This window comes from Battus philenor, unplaced genomic scaffold, assembly GCF_028537555.1.
Source record: "Battus philenor isolate CCGP_79_NKW_IND1 unplaced genomic scaffold, ilBatPhil1.0.hap1 SCAF_13, whole genome shotgun sequence".
Lineage (NCBI taxonomy): Eukaryota > Metazoa > Arthropoda > Insecta > Lepidoptera > Papilionidae > Battus > Battus philenor.
Genome location: NW_027181675.1, coordinates 5,987,249 through 6,006,523, shown reverse-complemented (window position 1 = coordinate 6,006,523; position 19,275 = coordinate 5,987,249). Strand labels below are relative to the sequence as shown.

The 19,275-nt window shown below is 31.6% G+C and overlaps 1 protein-coding gene across 1 annotated transcript in view; it reads right to left on the bottom strand.

Moving 5' to 3' along the window:
- The window catches only part of LOC137933466 (uncharacterized), a 28,668-nt gene extending 18,875 nt beyond the window's left edge, over nt 1-9,793 (bottom strand). The window contains exons 1-4 of the mRNA XM_068777423.1: nt 9,724-9,793; nt 9,203-9,411; nt 6,854-7,009; nt 5,708-5,903 (exon numbers count right to left, since the gene is read on the bottom strand). Coding sequence (XP_068633524.1) covers nt 5,708-5,903; nt 6,854-7,009; nt 9,203-9,411; nt 9,724-9,793 — 631 coding nt within the window. The remainder of the gene's footprint in view (nt 1-5,707; nt 5,904-6,853; nt 7,010-9,202; nt 9,412-9,723) is intronic.
- Nucleotides 9,794-19,275: the final 9,482 nt, after the last annotated feature.

Genomic DNA, 19,275 nt, shown 5'->3' with positions numbered 1-19,275 from the left:
TTCCGACCCATACAAAAGTTGTCTGTAAGAAATCTCCAAATACTATAAGATTGCCATTTTTTTTTGTATATAAACAAATATTTGGCCAGGTAGGTTAACAAAAATTTTGATTAAACAATTCAAGAATGGATTTAAAAGAAATGGGTTTTTGTTATTATCGTATTAGTATAAAACTTCTCGTGCGACTACACGTAATAAGCAAGTTCAGCGCAACAAGTTTGCGTGTCGGAAACACGGGGTCGTTACCAAGATAAATGTAATAGCTGCTTTCAGAAACACCCCGAAATGAACTTAAAACGGCGGCATGATAGCAATCCACACATAATCCACAGATTTACAAGCGATATTATGTGTTTACATATTTGATACGAGCTGCTTGTTATAGAAGAACGAGAGTAAACGACATTTCCCATCGGACTGGTAAGTAAAAACGGATGGCTGTTGGAGCCTAAATATTCCGGAGTGAAGACTATGGGCCGGCAAGCGCCGCAAATTTTTCGCAGACTATTATATTTTTATCCTCATCTTTTATCTTTCGCAGTATATTTCTTTGGGGCGTTACCCCCATTTTATCGCTTTATTCCATAATTTATTTTTATTTCTTACATCGTCTTCCTTACTTCGCCTTCATCTCCAGATTATTACTACATTTTTATTTTCGTTTTGTTTTTATTCATTTACTTTTGTTAATAAACTATTATATATTACAATCTTTGATTTACGTTTTTCTTTTGCTTTATTAAAATTATAACACAATTTTTTTCTCTTCCTAGTGTAACTCGACTAGGATTCGTTAAACAGTGTTGTGTGGTGTGTTATATGATGTAATAATATAGTGTTTTTAAACAAGAACTTTGATTTCATTACTTCTTACACGTAGCTAGCACTGGCGAGTAGCTTTCATTAGGCCATGTGTTACTCAACTGATCCAAAACGAAACAATGAATTTATTGAAAACCAAACATACACAACATTTAAAAAAATTGTAAAAGAGACGTCCTTGGCCTCCAAAATAGGATATTGCATAGCATTAGTTATTTATTCGTATTTAGTTATACCCTTTTCCGTGTAAACATATATAGGTATGTATATGTGTATATATGTACAAGTTTTTTTTTATGAGTATATTAAGCATATATATCGTATGCACGTTACACGATTAGACCGCCTCTTGCATTTCTATATAAATCATTTCTTTTTTTTTAGTTATTATCTATTGTGTAAAATAAAGAGTAAATAAATAAATAAATACTGTGCACATCATTACTTGAAAATTTACTTTTAATTAACCGTTCCCAACAGACGAATTAACACTGGAGGATTATAAAATGACCAAAACTGAGTCTATTCAAATTTTCAATCGAATCAATTGCAGCTTTAGAACTGTAATTTTTCTCGTGATTAATGAAATAAATTCGCCAATTTGTCAAAATGTCAACGAAACTGATAATTAAAGAAAGGACTTTTGACCCTTGCATCGACTTGCGGACTTTTGATCATATAATCTAAATTTAATATTTTTGAATTCTTATTGGAACATTACTTTTTTCGAAACAAATGAAATCAGTGTGTTTACAAAGATTCTTTGCTATATTTTGTTTTAATAAACCAAGTTTCATAACTCTAAAAATTGATAAAACTTACTTTATTAAAGTAGGCAGTTTAAAAAATATTTATCTCCACAATCATTATGTCCCGATGACGAACGCAATTTTAAGATTTTTCTTTTCAAATCACTTTAAATGGCACCACTTTAAATTTGATTGGTAGTGTTAACTTGCCATCTGGATATAGACTTGCTCATCACATAATTATTTACGCATAAAAGATATATACTTTTCTCGCATAGTTTTAAAATTAGTTGATTTTTAATAATTTAACTGATGTACACAAAACTGAATCTACTAATGTGTTGCTGAGTGCAGAACTTGAGAAGGGCTCGATCGGAAAGGCTGTTTTCTCATATCTTTAATAATGTACGAGAAAGGTACTTGAAGAAAGAAAAAAATGTGACGAAAATAGTATAAACATTATTTCTTTTTGTATAATAACCTCAGAGCAAATTGAAATACATGCCTTTGACTGTTAAACATTTACGTACAGAGAAAAAGTCTTGCAGTGTATGAAATGGAATAGTAATTTTTGTTAGTAATTGTTGTTAATTATTAAGATATTTAATAAATAAATAAAGTGATTGATTGATTTCTAACGTTTTTTATTGGACTTTTTCTACTTAAGTTCCTATGTGTCTGGCTCGGTCTTGAGCCTTGCTCTTTAACTCGGGCTGTCGGGCTTAGGCGTCTTTTCTATTTGACTCGTTTCTGCAATTATCGTCCGCTGCCAAGACTGCAAGGACTACTACGTATTCACTTTTCTTAAAATTCGCTATATGTTGGGGATATATATTGAACTGCGAGATATTACTTAATTGGGTCAAAACGAATTTTGCAGGAGCAGTCATTAACAAATATAATTTTATTTAACATAAAATTAATTGTTTTTTTTTTTAAGTTGTAAGTTTCATGATTGAAACAATAAAGCAAAATATAATAAGGGACGAGCTTGCGGTTAGAAGCTTTTATATAAATCCACTTTCATGACAACGCAACATTGTAAACAGCCTCGCCCCTAAAGCCAAGCCTTTAACGCGTCAGCGGATTACACATAACGCTGGATTAGATATATCATATGAGCTATATTTACAGCAATATAAATTGTAAAGCTTATGTTTATATCAACCTTGCTTTAATCAACCTTCTTTTTTCTGTGTTTGTAATAAATCCATAAAAGGGGTGTGGTCTTTTATAATGATAACGCTAAACTATATACATCTCTAGCCACTCAGTAACGATTAAGAGAGTTTGGTTTGGCAGTGATTATGTATTCGTCATATAGGCCATATCATTCTTGAGACACCGTCAGATTAACATCGAGAGATGCTAGTCACACGTTTTGTGTTTTTTTACCTACAAGACGGAAAAAATCATCGAAGAAAATGGCTCATATTTATACTAGTTAGGTGTAAGTAAACTTTGAAAAAAAATGTGTCAAATTTTTATGTGAATTGCGAAGAACGTTATCCCTGTCGTATTGTGATTTTTCATTAGGACCTTGTTTGTCACTCTATGCTTCACCTTTCCACAGCCCAGTCTCCGTGCGACAGTTTTGATAGTGATTCTTCTCTTTTTTGATCTTCATTTAAATCCATTGATCTTATATGTTGACCTACTACCAATTAAAGTCTGATTTTCTCAGCATTTTTGGTGTAAAAAGAAGCTATCAAAGAGATAAGAAATATATTTATATCTAGGAAGTATGTAAGGATAATTTATATAGTTTTTTAAAACGGTACACCAGCGATTTCACGATAGCGTAGTTGAAATAAGATTTAACTCTCGCTGTGGTTTGAGAGATGATAATTATTAATTGAGTGTGACGATACCGGAGTGTTTGTTTTAATCCTTAGTTTATACAAAATGCTCACAATAGACCACAAATTATGAGGAATTCTAATACCAATTTAAATGCTTAAAATGAATTCACAAATATCTTTCGCCGTACAAAATTATTCATTTATTAATCGTAGCAACATGCCTACGACTCGTAGCGCTGCTACGAAATGCGTACATTTATAATGTAATGATGAATAATAAGAAAAGCCGTTTAGGTATTTGAAGGCGCTTGGTCTATTAGACTTGGTAGTGCAATAGGTGTAAATATCACTATGGTAATGTAAAAGTTTTTACGCCTGAACTCCTTTTTCTATTTGAATTTTATATTAACTCGTAACGTCGTAATGTGTTGAAACGTAATACTGAATGATACTTCTCCGAAATACATTAGAACGACAGACAGGGTGACATGATTGCGACAAACTACTGATCGAATAGTCTTAAATAATTTATCTAAATTATTACCCTTATTTAACTTATTATGCCCATGAGTTGCATTAATGTTAGGAAATGTAAATAAGAAAAAGTAAATTAGTACTTATGCAGCGTGATTAATTATAAATGTAATAGCTTTAATGGCATAAATTTCCATTAATCGTCTGCAAATGAGCAAATTCACTTTTTTAAAGTTTTTACATCTGTAACCAATCACTATGTATAATAATATTTAACAGATATAAATTTGAATATCTAAGGTATTCGTTAGTTTATTATAAATATAATAAATCAAAGCCTTTGTTTCGCTATAACAAGTCCCTGTTATTCTGTATGTTCCATGATGGTGTTCCGTTATTCGCGTTATGCACGTCATTATTGGCTACACCTCACTTAGCGTTTTATTATTCAAATTGCTCTGTCCGTGACCATGTAAAATTAAATCACCATAACTTTTGATTTTGCTTTTTTGTAATACGCTGATTATATTTTTTGACCCAGTTTCTTTTTTATGTATTGCAAAATTATAAATCAATATCTAAAGGCGTAAAGCAAAACACAATGACGATTCGATTAATTACGATATTTTTATTATTATTGTAGTTTTGTGGTGTTCCAAAATATAAAAAAAAACTTACTCGTCTTATCATTAAAAACCATAATATTAAAAAAAATAGAATGATTATTGTCAAAAACGTTATTTTATTAATTCACTGCTAAAGGCAAATGACTTGTGACAAAGTCTCTCTCGGCAGATTGTATTTAAATGTTTACTTCAAATTAATATTATTAATTTTTCTTTCATAAATAACAATTTTACATTATAATAAATACGGTGGAAATTATTTATTAGTAACAACATAAAATATTTCAAATGGCCCCGCTACACAGAAGATTGATGTTATAATTCATATGCTTAGTGGCAATAGATGCATGTCGTATGTGAATCTTCCTAAATTTTTCGTCTTTGGATATGTCAGTTTACTTCATTGTGTTTTCTTTCATAATTTGTGAGCAGCGGCAAAGTTATATAATTGTTTTTTAATTTTTGTTTCTTTACAGGGCAGTAGGAAATATGTGTAAAAGATTCAAAGCTTTTTGCTAACAAATTCCCTTTTAAATTTATAACCGATTGATCTATGCGTTTAAACTAATTTTATGTATGCATTAAAAACCAATGTAACTTAAAATAATGAATATTAGTCATATTTTGGATCAAACAAAAATGAGATAAACGATAGTTGAAATTTAAACATTTTAATTTAGACAACTGCGTCAAAAAATTGTGTAATTATTTATAATGTACTAAAGAAGTATTATTTTTTATCTATGTTTGTTCAGGTGTATTTTCTAATTTAACAATATTATATCGAACCCACGACCTACGCTTTTGACTCTCGGCCTAATCCACTAACAGCCAAATTTTTGAATGTCATTTAAAAAGAATACTACCACTTATATCAATACTATGAATATTTAATCAAATATAAACGGGTCTTCGATGTTGCTTCTATGATAACAATGGTCACCGAATATTTTGAAAAGGTAAGGTGAAGATCAGGCAATTATGTTATAAAAATTTTTGGAATGCTAATTATATTGAAGGAATAAATAATTGTAGCTACAAAATTTATATAAGAAATTTCATTTTTTGCGTTCAAAATAAATAAAATTCGTACAAAAGTAATTAATCTATTTTCTTTAAAAAAGTATGTAATGTTTCATATTTTTTTTATAAAAACCATTATTGTCTTTTTTAATTAAAAATAAAATGTTCGAAATTCAAAATTTCAAATTCTGAAAAAAGGCCAGTTACTCACCGGGGTGGTTGTGGTTGGGTCGCGGCATGTCGGCAGCGGGCAGCGCGAGCAGTGTGGGCGCGGCGCGGTAGTGTGCGAGTGTGTGGCCGGCTGCGTCCCGCGCGCCCCGCGCCGCTCCCGCCCGCTGCAGCAGCTCCGCTGCCGCCGCCTCCTCGCGGCCTAACGCTGCTGTGTAGTGCAAAGCCGTCCGCCCCTCCTATGTCACACCATCTCTTATCAATAAATACAAAAAATTCAAAATATCTTATGAATCGCTAATTATTTTAAGATTATGAGTAATAAGCTACAACCTGCTCGGAAAGCTGTTCTACAGAGAACACACGTCTAGAAACTTAACCGTCGCTCTTTTTAAACAAAATGTAATAACTTTTATGTGTACGTTATTATGACAACCATGTAAATGATTCGACAATCGAGTTCCATATATTTCGATCAAATAAAAGTCTTGAATGCTAGTGCCTCTACATAATTATCTTTATATATAAAATTAAGAAAAGGAAGATTTAAGATATGTTGTATAATTTTATAATATATGCGTACATTAAGACCCACGAAGGATTTATTAACTTTTTCAAGACGAAACTTAGCCCTTTCCAGTAATGCCGTGGTCCCAGCGGTTATGTGTTTTTCGTGCTATATGGCTTGCCCACCAATCAGCTAGGCTATGTCGGTTATTTTCGGCGCCTAAAGGAGGTTTAAGCTAGATTAAATTTCCAAATGCCAGTAAGGAAAACATTGATCAATGATCCGTCAAAAACAAAAAAGAGACATACATAATCGAATCGGTTTTGGGCAGCCGTTGCATAGGAGGTACTTGAGGCTCTTTTATTTTAATAACTCGACGGTTTCCAAATCCGCGAGCTTGAGCTGTGATATCCGAAAAAGCTAACTACAACTAACATAAATAAAAAATTAAAATGGTTTTCCAACAAGAATTTTGTTTTTAAAACAAAAATTTAACAAGGAATCTTTGTGTAAACCTTTAAAATTTTCCCTGTATTGATTTTTTTTCATTGTATAATTTTTTGTTTTCACTTCAGTAAAAAGATATATTACAATAAGTAACATTGTTTTATATTAATTTTAAAAACAATGTTCTTGTTGAAATACCTATTATTAATATTGAGATTACCAAAATAAACTCACAGAGTCTCGCTGTTTCACAAGTTGCGGGTAGTTTTTAACCAGCCACTGAACGATGTCCATGTAGTTGTAGAAGACAGCTTTGTGCAGAAGTCCGACGCCCGCTTCGTCGCAACACGCTGCGCATTTGTTGCGATTGTAATCATTATCGAGCAGATTCTTAAAACAGAAAGCGTTAATGAACTATTATGGCGTGATCGGGCTGTTTTTCTAGAAGTCTTGTAGATGGCTACTGATATTTCCGTTCCAAAGAAGCCTTACTTAGTGTAACAATTGTTATATATTGTTTTTTGAAATGGGTATTATCATGATTTATAATGTCACTTTAAATAGATGTTTGTCGGCTTTCATTCATTTCAATTGTTCAACTTCATTTTAAATTATTTCATGTCCTTTCTTTTATTTAATGTCAACTCGATAGCACAAATATATACAAGAGTAGTTTTGTGTATTTTCTACTATCAAATTAATAATTCTACTATCAAAATAAGCTTGGTTTATAATGCTTAACAAATTATAAAAAAAGACATCCTAATTGTCTAGACAACGGTACAGATAAGGTGTTTTGTTGGATTTTGTATTACAAATGTCTTTCCTTACGTCGTCATCGTTATTATCATTTTAGCGATAGGACGTCCACTGCATACTACTTCATAGGGCTATCCTAAACATTTCCAATAAGTCTACGTCTTCTAACTACCTTAACAAGGTTTTTTCTCTACCTTGTTCTCACTGCGTAACTTGTGGTATTACAAATTAACCTTGCTTTGAATAATTACTTGAAACTTGTATCAAAGACTAGGTAAAGAAGACAAAGGACCCATGAATTTTCTTTACTACAATAAAATAAAATATAAAATTAAATAATTCACGCTTGTAGGTGCACTTCGTCCTCATTATATGTATATTATGTGTTTATTCTGCCTTGTATTTGAAAGTAACCTAAAAATCACGAAAAAAGCGTAAAAAATATGTGGTTTGTAAAACAATAACTTCGTTATAAAAGGATATCTAATAAAGCACTGAAATTAACGAAGTAATTTAAAAACTTATTGCAATAATTTATTGATTCCTTTTTAATATGCTTTTACATATCGTCGTGCCCACCGAATAAACCCATAATCGCAAAAATGATATTTTACAGGAGAAACTAAAAACCGATTTTTTTCAATAACTTATTTATATAACAAATCAATTTTTTTCTGCATCAATTTATTTAATTTCTGTTTATATATTTTAAAAATTATCTCAGTTATTACGAAAATAGATTTTACGGGAAATAAATTCAAGCGTTTTCGAGAGCAATTTCCTTTACGATGTTATTCGTGCCAAAATTATATTGATCGTCATTTGTAAGGTTGCAAGACGATATTATTTTTGTGTACATTTCTGACAAGCCCTTCATCGCAATAGTTTCTTAAAGCTATTTTTCGAGTCACATTGGCTTAGTTTATGATCGATTCTTTAAAATAAATTATGGTAATAAGACGTTACCGTAAATATATGTTCATAAAAAAGTACAAACCTACCAAGTAATACCCATAACTGGAAATTTATCGAATATATTTCGCGCGAATAATATTGTATTAGCTCTTACAATTCTACTTGTGAGAATTTCGTTCCCGAATTTAAAAACATTGAACTATTTTCGTAAAAGACTATCACTGTTTTTTTCTCTGATAACATTAATGCTAAAATAAACTGGTATAAAAAATTTAGATTAGGTTAGGAAAAAAAATTACATGATGTGATACTACCTCAAGATGACGAATTTGACAGAAACGGAATAAGCCCGCGATAGCATAATATGGGTTTAATCGGTGGGTGCGACGATATAGTCCAGTCATAAATTCATATTTATCATGTGTTTACATTTATATTTTTGCTATCAGAGTTTACATATAATGAAAAAATCATAAATTAAACTAATTAAGACAAAGTTATGTATAGTAGAACGTAGGTAGTAGGCCTCATTGGCAAGCAAACAGTTCTCAATGGACCATGGAGAGACCTATGCTTGAAATTTCTCTACTCTCGCTCGAAAGGAGAGGTATGAGGAGAGGAGTACACGAATAACAGTAAACGGCATAGCTTAGTGGATTGGCAACTTGAAGTAGCGGTGGGCACATCGCGCAGAACCGATGACTTCTGGGGACTTAAGGTTCTGTAGCGGAGACCATGGATCAGCAAGCGCAGCATACGACATCCAAGGTGAATAGATGATACCATTCTCTGTTGGTCATAAACCTCCCCAAAGATTTTCAAGATCGGTTGGAAGCGGCCTGCACTCAGCGTCTTTTGACAGCCTTGGATCGTCTGTACCCATTTACGAATATTACATTTTTCTCATACCTTTAGTTCGAGTAGAGAACCTTTCTCTACTGCAGCATGGACAGCATCACATTTGGCAACCAACTGAACCAAGTGCTGTGGCAAAGGCAGAGCCTCGGCTTCAGCCAACAGGCGGTGGCCCTGACCAGAGAGTATTGCTCGCTCCAGCTTTGTTTCTGCACCGCTGACAGCCCACTGACGAAGTTGCGCTGAAGGTACGTCTCCTAACACTGGAAAATGTCTTTAATAATTTATTCTGTAGTTAAAGTTTTATATATACGTTAAAATGTAATTAATGGTGATGTGTCCCATATATTCTTCATAATCACCATCATTTTAGCCGAAGAAAATTCATTTGTCGATGTAGACTTGCCGATAGATTTCCAATAGCACATGTCGGAAGCGACCTGCATCAAGCTTTTTTTGACAACCTTAGCGAGGTCGTCTGTTCACTTTGTGGGTGGTCGTTCTACTCTGCGCTTGCCAGTATGTGGTCACCACTCCTGAACCTTAAGGCCTAAGCGGCTATCAGGTCTGCGCACTAATTGGACTGCTCAGCTGCCATTTCAACATGCGATTCTGTTGGGCTATGTCGGTTACTTCGTTCGTCATGGACCTCCACATATACCGACAATGAACCGAAGCATATTTGGCCATTCGATACAAAACTGAAGTGACATTTTGACGACATTTTACAAATAAATATTAACTTTTTTTAACATTAAAGCAACTACTGAATTTTAATATATCATTATGAGTAAAAAACAAATCCAAGCGATGTATTAATAATAATATTTTTACTAGTTGATCTGTTGCACGTCGCCAAAAGATCACTTCAGTAGTCTGTCGACTGAATTACGGAACGGCAAAATAAGTATTAACATTATATCCGCACACGTTTGCATACCACAATGATAGATTTTGTTATGTTTTCACTTACGATTCTTTATTTATAGTTCAGTGATTATATTTCACACGTATTTATTTTCACCATTCAAACAAAATGTAGTGTCTAGTAGTAAATATTCTATTAACAAAAATTTAAAGATATTTTTCACATTAATTCTCTTAAAACAGTAGTCAGTTACAGAAAGTTCCGCGTATGAATGCTGACAATAGAATAAACCCTTCCAAGGTTGAGTATAAAACCCACTTATTCTTTGTATTTGATTATACCCTTTTTTAATTATTCACAGGGTGATATATACTTTTCAATTAAATTTTACGAATTAATTTAATACTTTTCTAAAACTCGTTAAGTATACTTTTATTGATAAAAAAAGGTAAAAACAGAAAAAAAATTGATTTATTATTTTAACATCTTTCAGTTAACAACGAAGTCTAGATTGAAAGGAAAATTACAGAGTAATAATTTATACGGTTTTAAATGTTTAAAGAGGTTATAATTTAATTTATAATATAGTAAGGATGAAAAAACTGTTACGATTTATTTATTTCAATAACAATACAGAAGTAAAATTGGCAGGTTGTAGCAATACGCAATTTCTTACAGGCAACATTTTAATAGATTGGAAACGATCTGTTATTTATTTATAAAGATATCGAATAATACGAAAAAAAGAAACGATAAGTAATGTATGTGGAATAAAGAAGTAAATACTAATGCTTTATAATTAAAAAATCTTAATGTATTTTTATGTATAACATTATATCAGTTAAATTTACTTTTTTTGTTTTAAATTGTATGTAAATATAAACCCTTGGAGAGTTTTGCGAAAAGTCAAATTATCATAAGGTTAATTAAATGTAAGCAATAGTTATTGGCTTATAGGATTGTAGAACTGTTGAGGTTTCAAATGGCGACCATGACGCGGCGTGGGTAGGGTGGCGCCTAGTTGGGGCCCTAGGTGCACCGATGACATAGTTAAGGTCGCGGGAAGTCGCTGGATGCGGGCAGCGCAGGACCGGTAATCGTAGAGATCTTTGGGGCAGGCCTGTGCTTTGCAGTGGGCGTCCATCGGCTGAAAAGAAAAGAAGAAGGAAAAGAAGATCTTAAGAACGAATTCAACCTGTATAAAGAAATCCGGAATACATAAATTAATGAATAAACGAACGGTGTATTTGACCTTTGTAGTTGATTATGACCCTAAGGGAAGACCAGTGTTGTAACATTTAAAAAAATTAATATATATGATATTTAAATTGACATTTTTAGGACATGTACTTAAGCAATATTTAATTTTATTGTGTAGTAATCAGAATTTTGAAAACAATCTCTCTTACTATTTTATCATTACGTTATTTAGTATGCAAGTAAATGAACAATACATTTACTTTTCAAAGTTTTCAAATCTATAATAAATAATTTATCGAGAGTTTACGGTATTCTCAAAAAAAAAAACACCCTGTTATTATGGTTTGCATGCAAACAGCTAGTTCTTAGCGTAAAATTACAAGATTTATAATTTAATGGCGGTCAGAGGGCGCGTTTTATCGCAATCTTCTGACCTCACACCATACTCAGCTTGCAAAATAGAATATGTATATCAAACGTGCATTTATTTTTACCGTAAATGTGTAAGATTATAAATATAGAAAATAATATTATATTATAGTAATATAATAATAAAGAGTTTTTTTACCTGTAATTGTGGAGTTAGTTAAATTACATAGTTTTACCGTGTCAAATTGACCTATTACTCACAGATAGTTCAATCGTTTCAAAGCTTTACTAGTTTTTGTTAACTCGATTCGAAAAACATATTTCAATAAATAAGTACGCATTTACACGCCGTTTTAATCTTCACAATTTTAATACTATAATTAGTAAGTTACCACCGGCTTAGAACGCTCATCTGTTGAGAAGAGCCGGCCAGAAACTTTTCTGTTACTCTTTTAAATAATATTTATTATTTTTTTCATGTGCACCTTATAATATCTATCGCGTAGTCAACAAACCAAGTTCCTCGCACACTCACATCGTTCAACTAAAAACTTTTGAATGTCACGATATGTTTAATAATAAACTTTTAATTTTCGATTTTAAACATAAAAACGGAAAGTTTTAGATATGTTGTGAAAGTTTTTTTGTATATGCGTATATTTCATACCCACGAAGGATTCGTTAACTTTTTGAAGATTAAATTTAAGTGCTACGAGTTTATTTTTATTTGTTTTATTTATCATATGTCTGTCACTGTTTTTCACATAAGCCTTTAAGCAATAAATAATATTAATAAAAACAACGTGCTATTTTGTAAAATTTTATATTGTTTACTAAATGCCAAAATCATTTTATTTATCTATTTAAACCGATAAAGTTGAACTCCCGTGGTAGTAATTACAATCTATACTTAAAAGAAGCTAATTTTATAATTTTGGATTTTATTAACATTTTACTTAAAAAAAAATTGTTATTTTGTTAATTTTATTATTTTATTTTAACGAACAATTCACAGTTCACACATGGTTTGGTTAATTAAAACTGTTAGCTTTACGTAATAACGGTTATGAATACGGTTAAATGAACACGTTTCATGCGAAAAGTGTTATAAATTCATATGTTAATTTATTAATTGAACACGCTCCTGCGGCATCATTATTTTACAATAGAAAAAATTAATTATGTAACATATTTCAGAGTGATCAAATTATACAGGTTGATTGTAATAGGTCTAAAGATTTTGGTTGACAAACAAGCAAAACATTCACCTCTTTACAGCTTTTACATCTGTAACCAATCACCCTCTATATAGGATGCGCACAAAGTTTACAACTTGTATCGTGTATGCTTTAAAACTGTCAAACAGCAATAAAATTAATCAGATTCTAGTTAAAGTTGTTATTAATAATAAAAACAAACGATGAAGGTCGAAAACACAAATAGTAAACTACTAGTGTCTGTACACATAAATCTTATTTGCAATATAATCTGTTAACATTAAGATATCTATGTCCAAATATTTAAATATATCAAGAACTTAATCAAAATTGTATAATCAGTACAAATGTGAAAAAAATTGGACAGTGTTAAACATTATAATTATGGTTTTTCTATTTTAAATGAGCAGTGGTAGCCCGGCAGTAGAGGACTGAGACTTGCGATCGTCGGTCGGGAGTTCGATTCCCAGGACACAAACCATTTGCCACTGCTCTGCCCACAAACAAATTTTTCGAGGTTGGGCAGTAACGTCTTCACCGACCATTATACCATACTGCAACCACCAATTCGTATGCCAAGCGAGGCGATTATGATATATCCCCCATAAATATCTTTGGGGTAGGCCTCTCTCCCAGATATCTTTCATATGATATGCAGTGCAGTTGGCGTTTATAGGTTGGAACGACGACAACAATTACGACAATGACGATATAACGTATATTTGATATTGAAAAATGATAAGTTATTTTTAAATTCAGATAGAAATCAAAAGGTTCACGGATTATTTTTGTATTATAGAAACAACAGATTATATAAATATTATATGCATGTCATTATATTTATTAATTTATTTTTAATGAACTTTAGCACGAGAGACACAAAGAATAAGAAATTAAATATATGAAATAATCAATAGGTCTTAACACAAATAGCGATTTCTTCTAGGCAACCTTTGGAGGAACTTGGGTATCCAACAAAAATAAAGCGTGCGGTCATCAAGTTCAATAATTATAGTAAGCAATATAGTACAATTTCAATATTATTTCAATAAAGTACCATGACTATGTCACAAGTAAATTGTGTAGGATTTTTCATTTTACAAAATCGTATTTAGTCCAACATTCTAAATGACGAGAAAACATTTTTATCAAAGAGCAAATATCATTTGCTGTAGCTTTATGAAACAAAAGAACTGAGTTTACAACTAGTAATTGTTTAAACAATGTTGCTAGATTGATTATTGGACTGTTTGGATACACAGGTGAACAACCTAGGGGTTGTTGAACAGCGCGGTCAATATGCCTAAGACTGGTACTGTCATTTAAAAAAATAAATTTCTCTGCTCTAATATTGCTCGGATGCCTAGGTTTTATTAATAGAGTTTAAATCGCTGAGGCGACCAAACTTTAAAGACAGTATTGTTATTTAGTTAAATAAATTTATTTTACATAAATTCTTGTGTTTTCCTAAATATAAACTCATAATTTCACTATTACTAAAAATCTTTAGAAATATGCAATAATATTGTTTATCTTTGTGTATAAAACAAAGTCGTATTTTATAAAAATAAGACAACCATGGACGTCTGTGACGTCGTTCTCATTACGGAATCAGAAGAGCGCGGAAGTCTTTTCATTGTTTATTTTTTAAAATTATTTTATCAGTATTAAGAGAGACGGGGATTTGATACGTGTTTTAAATAGTAATTAAGACTTATATTACTAATGTTAAGCTAATTCGTGTTAGTTACACCAAACATAAATCACAATTTGCTAAACCGTCTGCTTTTTTTTTGTTTTTGTGTCTGATAATCAAATGAAAATTGTCGTTCGTCACAGGGTACTTCATTAAAATGTGGACTCTTTCTATCAATTCCCATATATTTTACTACGAATATAGAAAAAAAATAACTTAACAATATTGTTGTTATTTTAAAATCCTAAGCCAACTTATTCATTGACGGAAGGAACGAAGTTCGTAGCTCCTCTAGTAAGCAATATTTAATAACTATGTTTGTAAGTTCTTGATATAGAAATATAGAATTATAAAAAAAAATATTTTTACAGTTTTAGGGATAGTAGTTGATTATTAGTATTTAAAATACAAGACAAGTAATAAGTACACATCGTTTAAAAAAGTTAGGACTTAAGTATCTTCTTTCCGAAGACACATTTTTTTGTAAATCTAGGCCGTACTGCTTACATAATTATGTACAAATTTGTTAAGTCTGCACTTGCACGCACAATATAACTGTTTTGCGTGTAATACGAAGACACATTGGATAAACGCAATGGCATTGATTTGCATGGAATATTACATATACTTTACCTAATAGTCGGACAGCTTTTGGGGCTAAAAATTCCTCGATTGGCGGCCATGAGTCAAGGAGAACTGACTACATGATCAAGGTCGCAAGAAATCGCTGGATGCGGGCAGGGCAAGACCGGTGATTGTGTTGATCATGGGTGTCTAACAGCTAACACAAAGATGATGATGGCTAATAGTTTAAAGCAATAAATTAAATTATTGAGAATTTTCCGGAAGAGGACATAGTCGGCTATCTGACGGCTTATTCTCATTGTATCGAGATTATATGGAAATTTCTGATAGATACAGAGGTATTTAATAAACCGTAGTTGAATGTTATTAAAGCCATATTAAGTTTTTGTTTTTAATAGACACGTATAAAAGAATAATTTAATAGAGATAGAGAGCGTTTCAAAAACGTATTCATGATTTAAATAGATGAAATAATAAATAGAACTTTGAAATTTATGATAAAAATAATATGTATTAGAATATCTTACCAGCGATTAGTCTATGTCGAATGTTATCAACCATGCGGGTCATTAACACCCCTATCGCTTACCTGGTGTCTCTATCATATGTTGTTCGTGGTAATGTTAAAGCTTAGCGTCTGCTACGAGTGTAGATAAGGAGTGTGCGAATATGGGTTCGAAATTGGTTTAGTTTGCGTGAATATACATAGTTAATAGCAATATTGGTAGGCATCAGTTGGTCATATATATCGGCAATCTACATTTTTTTTTCGAAAATATTTTTTGTCCAAGAGATTTGGAAATCACTGACATAGTTTCAAAAAAATAATAAATAATGTACGTTAGTCTCATCCGTGTACTCTTGTCAGAGTGGTCGTGGTCATGTTCCAGTCGGTTCTGAAGCCTGCACTGCTCTTGCTATGCGTCGCCACGTAGCGATGTTTGGCGGAGTGAGAGCTATTACTTATTAAGTTTTAAGCGGCAGTCTTAATAAGATCTGTATGTACTACTAGTCGAACTAATATATAACAAATCAACATTACCGGTCATATAATTTCATGACGTTCAAAGTTAATAAGGTAACTCCTCCATGATATTGTTAATTGTTAACTTACTTTCGCAGGGGGGTTAATTTTAGTGACCTTATAATAATCGTTAGTAAGGCTAAATTAAATATACCAATATCCTAAGTACTCTAATCTTTCACTGTCGGAACCAAATTGTGACAAATTCATGCGGCGTCCACGATGACCCACCGAGAACCGACAATACATTGGAACAGAAATGAGCATAATTAAGTAAATCTTGAAAGGACGCGGTAGTAGATATAAATAGGTTTTAGATGTTGAACGTGAAGTGGATATCACGGACTAGATAATACAGCATAAGAATTTTACCCACATGGTAGACAGTTTATCTCGTTAATGTATTCGGAAGATGCTGGATGCAAACTGCTTCCGACCGGACTTCTCGAAAATTAAGAGAGTAGGCCTATCTCCAGCAGATGCCGCATGTGTTTGAAGTGATGATGATGAAGTTTATCAAAGATATTTTTTCTGACTTATGGATATTTTTAATAACTTAATTTTTAGATGTTGATACTTGCTGGCAACCTTATTTCTAAACAAATAAGCTTATTATCAGAGTATCAACTTACAATAACATCGATAGACGATAGAAATGTAAAAGTACAACTGATGTTAATACACATGGTGTACTTAGCCGAAAACAAAGGGGCAGTTAACCGCTGGTGACAAACATAAGTGTTACATTGTTATAGGAGATACCGAGAACAATCGTCTCAAGTAAGCATGAAAAATTTCACTCAACGACGTAATGTAAGGATTTTTCTTTTTTCTCTAGCTAGTCAAACTCTTACTTTAATCAGCACCCATTTGTAGTAGTAAATTCATAAATAAAAGTGATCGCTTTATTTGCGATGGGAATCCTACAGTTGAAGTAATTAAAGTAAATTGTAATGACGAAAATTGAATTTAATTTTAAAATTAAAATAAAAAAGAATATTACAAAAACGTTTTGTATATATCACTGTATGTATAATCATTGTTTCCTTTATACTGTAATGCATGTCATATTTTTCTCTTAGTAGAGATACTCTGGCATCTTGTGCCGCTATCATGAGTGTAAGTTTAATAATGTGTTTTCACGATATATATCATTGTATGTATATAATATAGAGATACATATGTATCTCTTAGTATAAATTATTAGACATACGCTGTCACTTTATATGAAAATGATTTCAAATAAATGCATCATATTAATGTTGCACTGTTAAAAGTAACGATCCGGTATTGCCAGGTTCGGCGTCAGGTTCGCGGGGCGGGGGTCGCTCGGACACGCTACTGTTGACAGGCGATGTCGGACATGCTTGCACACTCCTCGAATGTAACAACAAAATTACACTTTTTTCGTTGTTTTTCTTATCGGTGCTGTTCTTTAACATGTATACGATGAGTAGAATACCAAATTATAAGAAATCAATCGTTGTTAATCCGCAAATGCACACACACTTTTTTATACCACGTACTTATAGTTAAATTAAAAAATTAAATAAAGTTCAATCATTCGTAGGATAATAAGGTACATTCGGTAGCCCAAATCTCTTTATCTAAGATGAAGAACTTTGAAGAAGAGAACTTTGAAGCTATTTGCTAAAAAAATGAGCTGTTCATGTACCTTTTTGAAGCTTTTACACGTTATAACCAATCATCCTGTATAAAAATTGAATAATATATTACATCGAAACTTACATTTTGGAAAACTGTAATGTACGTATAATCCGTTCGTTTTCGATGGCCAGTGTTTTGGACATTTCAACTTGTTCTCCATGTTTTCTACAACCTTTGTATTAACTGAGTTATTAGTATAGAAATGGTTTACTAAATCGATGAACCGTGTTCATTCGACATTTATCATTTAACATATCTTATATGTAGACAAGAACGCGTAAAGTCCATCGATTTCGAACACGAGGCAATACGGAACGCCTTATGAAATATTTACAACCAATGCTCTACTGACACCGTTTGACCTGCCAGATAATTTTGTGTTTCACTTTCACAAAACCTGGTTTAAAACTCTAACAACTTAACTATGATATGGATCAATCACATTTACACGTGCTATGATGAATATATAAACGTTTTGTAAAGTAATATCGGAAATAACTAAGTGCGTCATTGAATACATCGGACGATACTGAAGAAACATTTCGGCTTCCACGCTTAAGACTTCGTTAAGTGTACAATGTGTACTACAAGTTTCAACATACGCCATTAAATTTTATTTTAACGCCGAGCAACAAAGAGACAAACGATAAAAGATAGTATTTATTGCGTACATATAAAACACGTTATAGTATTAAATGTAATTATAGTTCATAAAAATTACAAGTTTTAATTTGAAAGACATTTGGTATTTGAAAATTGCTGAAAACATAAGTATATAACAAGTATATAACATATAACATAGTATATAACAATTGGAATACGGTAATATATAGATGTGTATATATATATATGTATATATACATATATATAAATATAAATAACCTTACATGCAATCAACGTGAAAATTTAGTAAATTATAATAAATTTTTTTTATCGGTTCGAAGTATCACAAGTTTATTGTTCAGATATTTAATTAGAGCAACACAGAAACGCATGAACGAGTACATCTAGTTTATTAATAAATTTAAGTTGTTATTTTGATTTTTCTGTTTGTGTATTGTATACTTATAGGATAACATGGTAATAGATGTAAAAGTTTTAAAGAGCAAATGTACAGCTCATAATGAAATACATTTTCAAAATTCGGATTACTACACATTAAAATTTATATTTTTGACTATCTGTTCCTTCAAACTTTGTACAGCCAGATGTTATTGGCCTGTCGCATTCAAATCGAAAATTAATTAATGTTACATATTTCAGAATGATGATTCTATATTTATTTTTACACAAAAAATGTAAAGTAAATATTATTGTGTACCAATAATAATTTATTAAATGTTATAACATTATTAATTCAACTTTGTTTTAACTTATTTAACGTGTAATATCACATTTCCTTAAGTGATCACAGATTTTTAAATTGGCTTTCCAAAGACTATATTATATCATAAGATAGGGGTTACGCTATAATAAGAAAGAAGTTTTTTCCAATCTTAA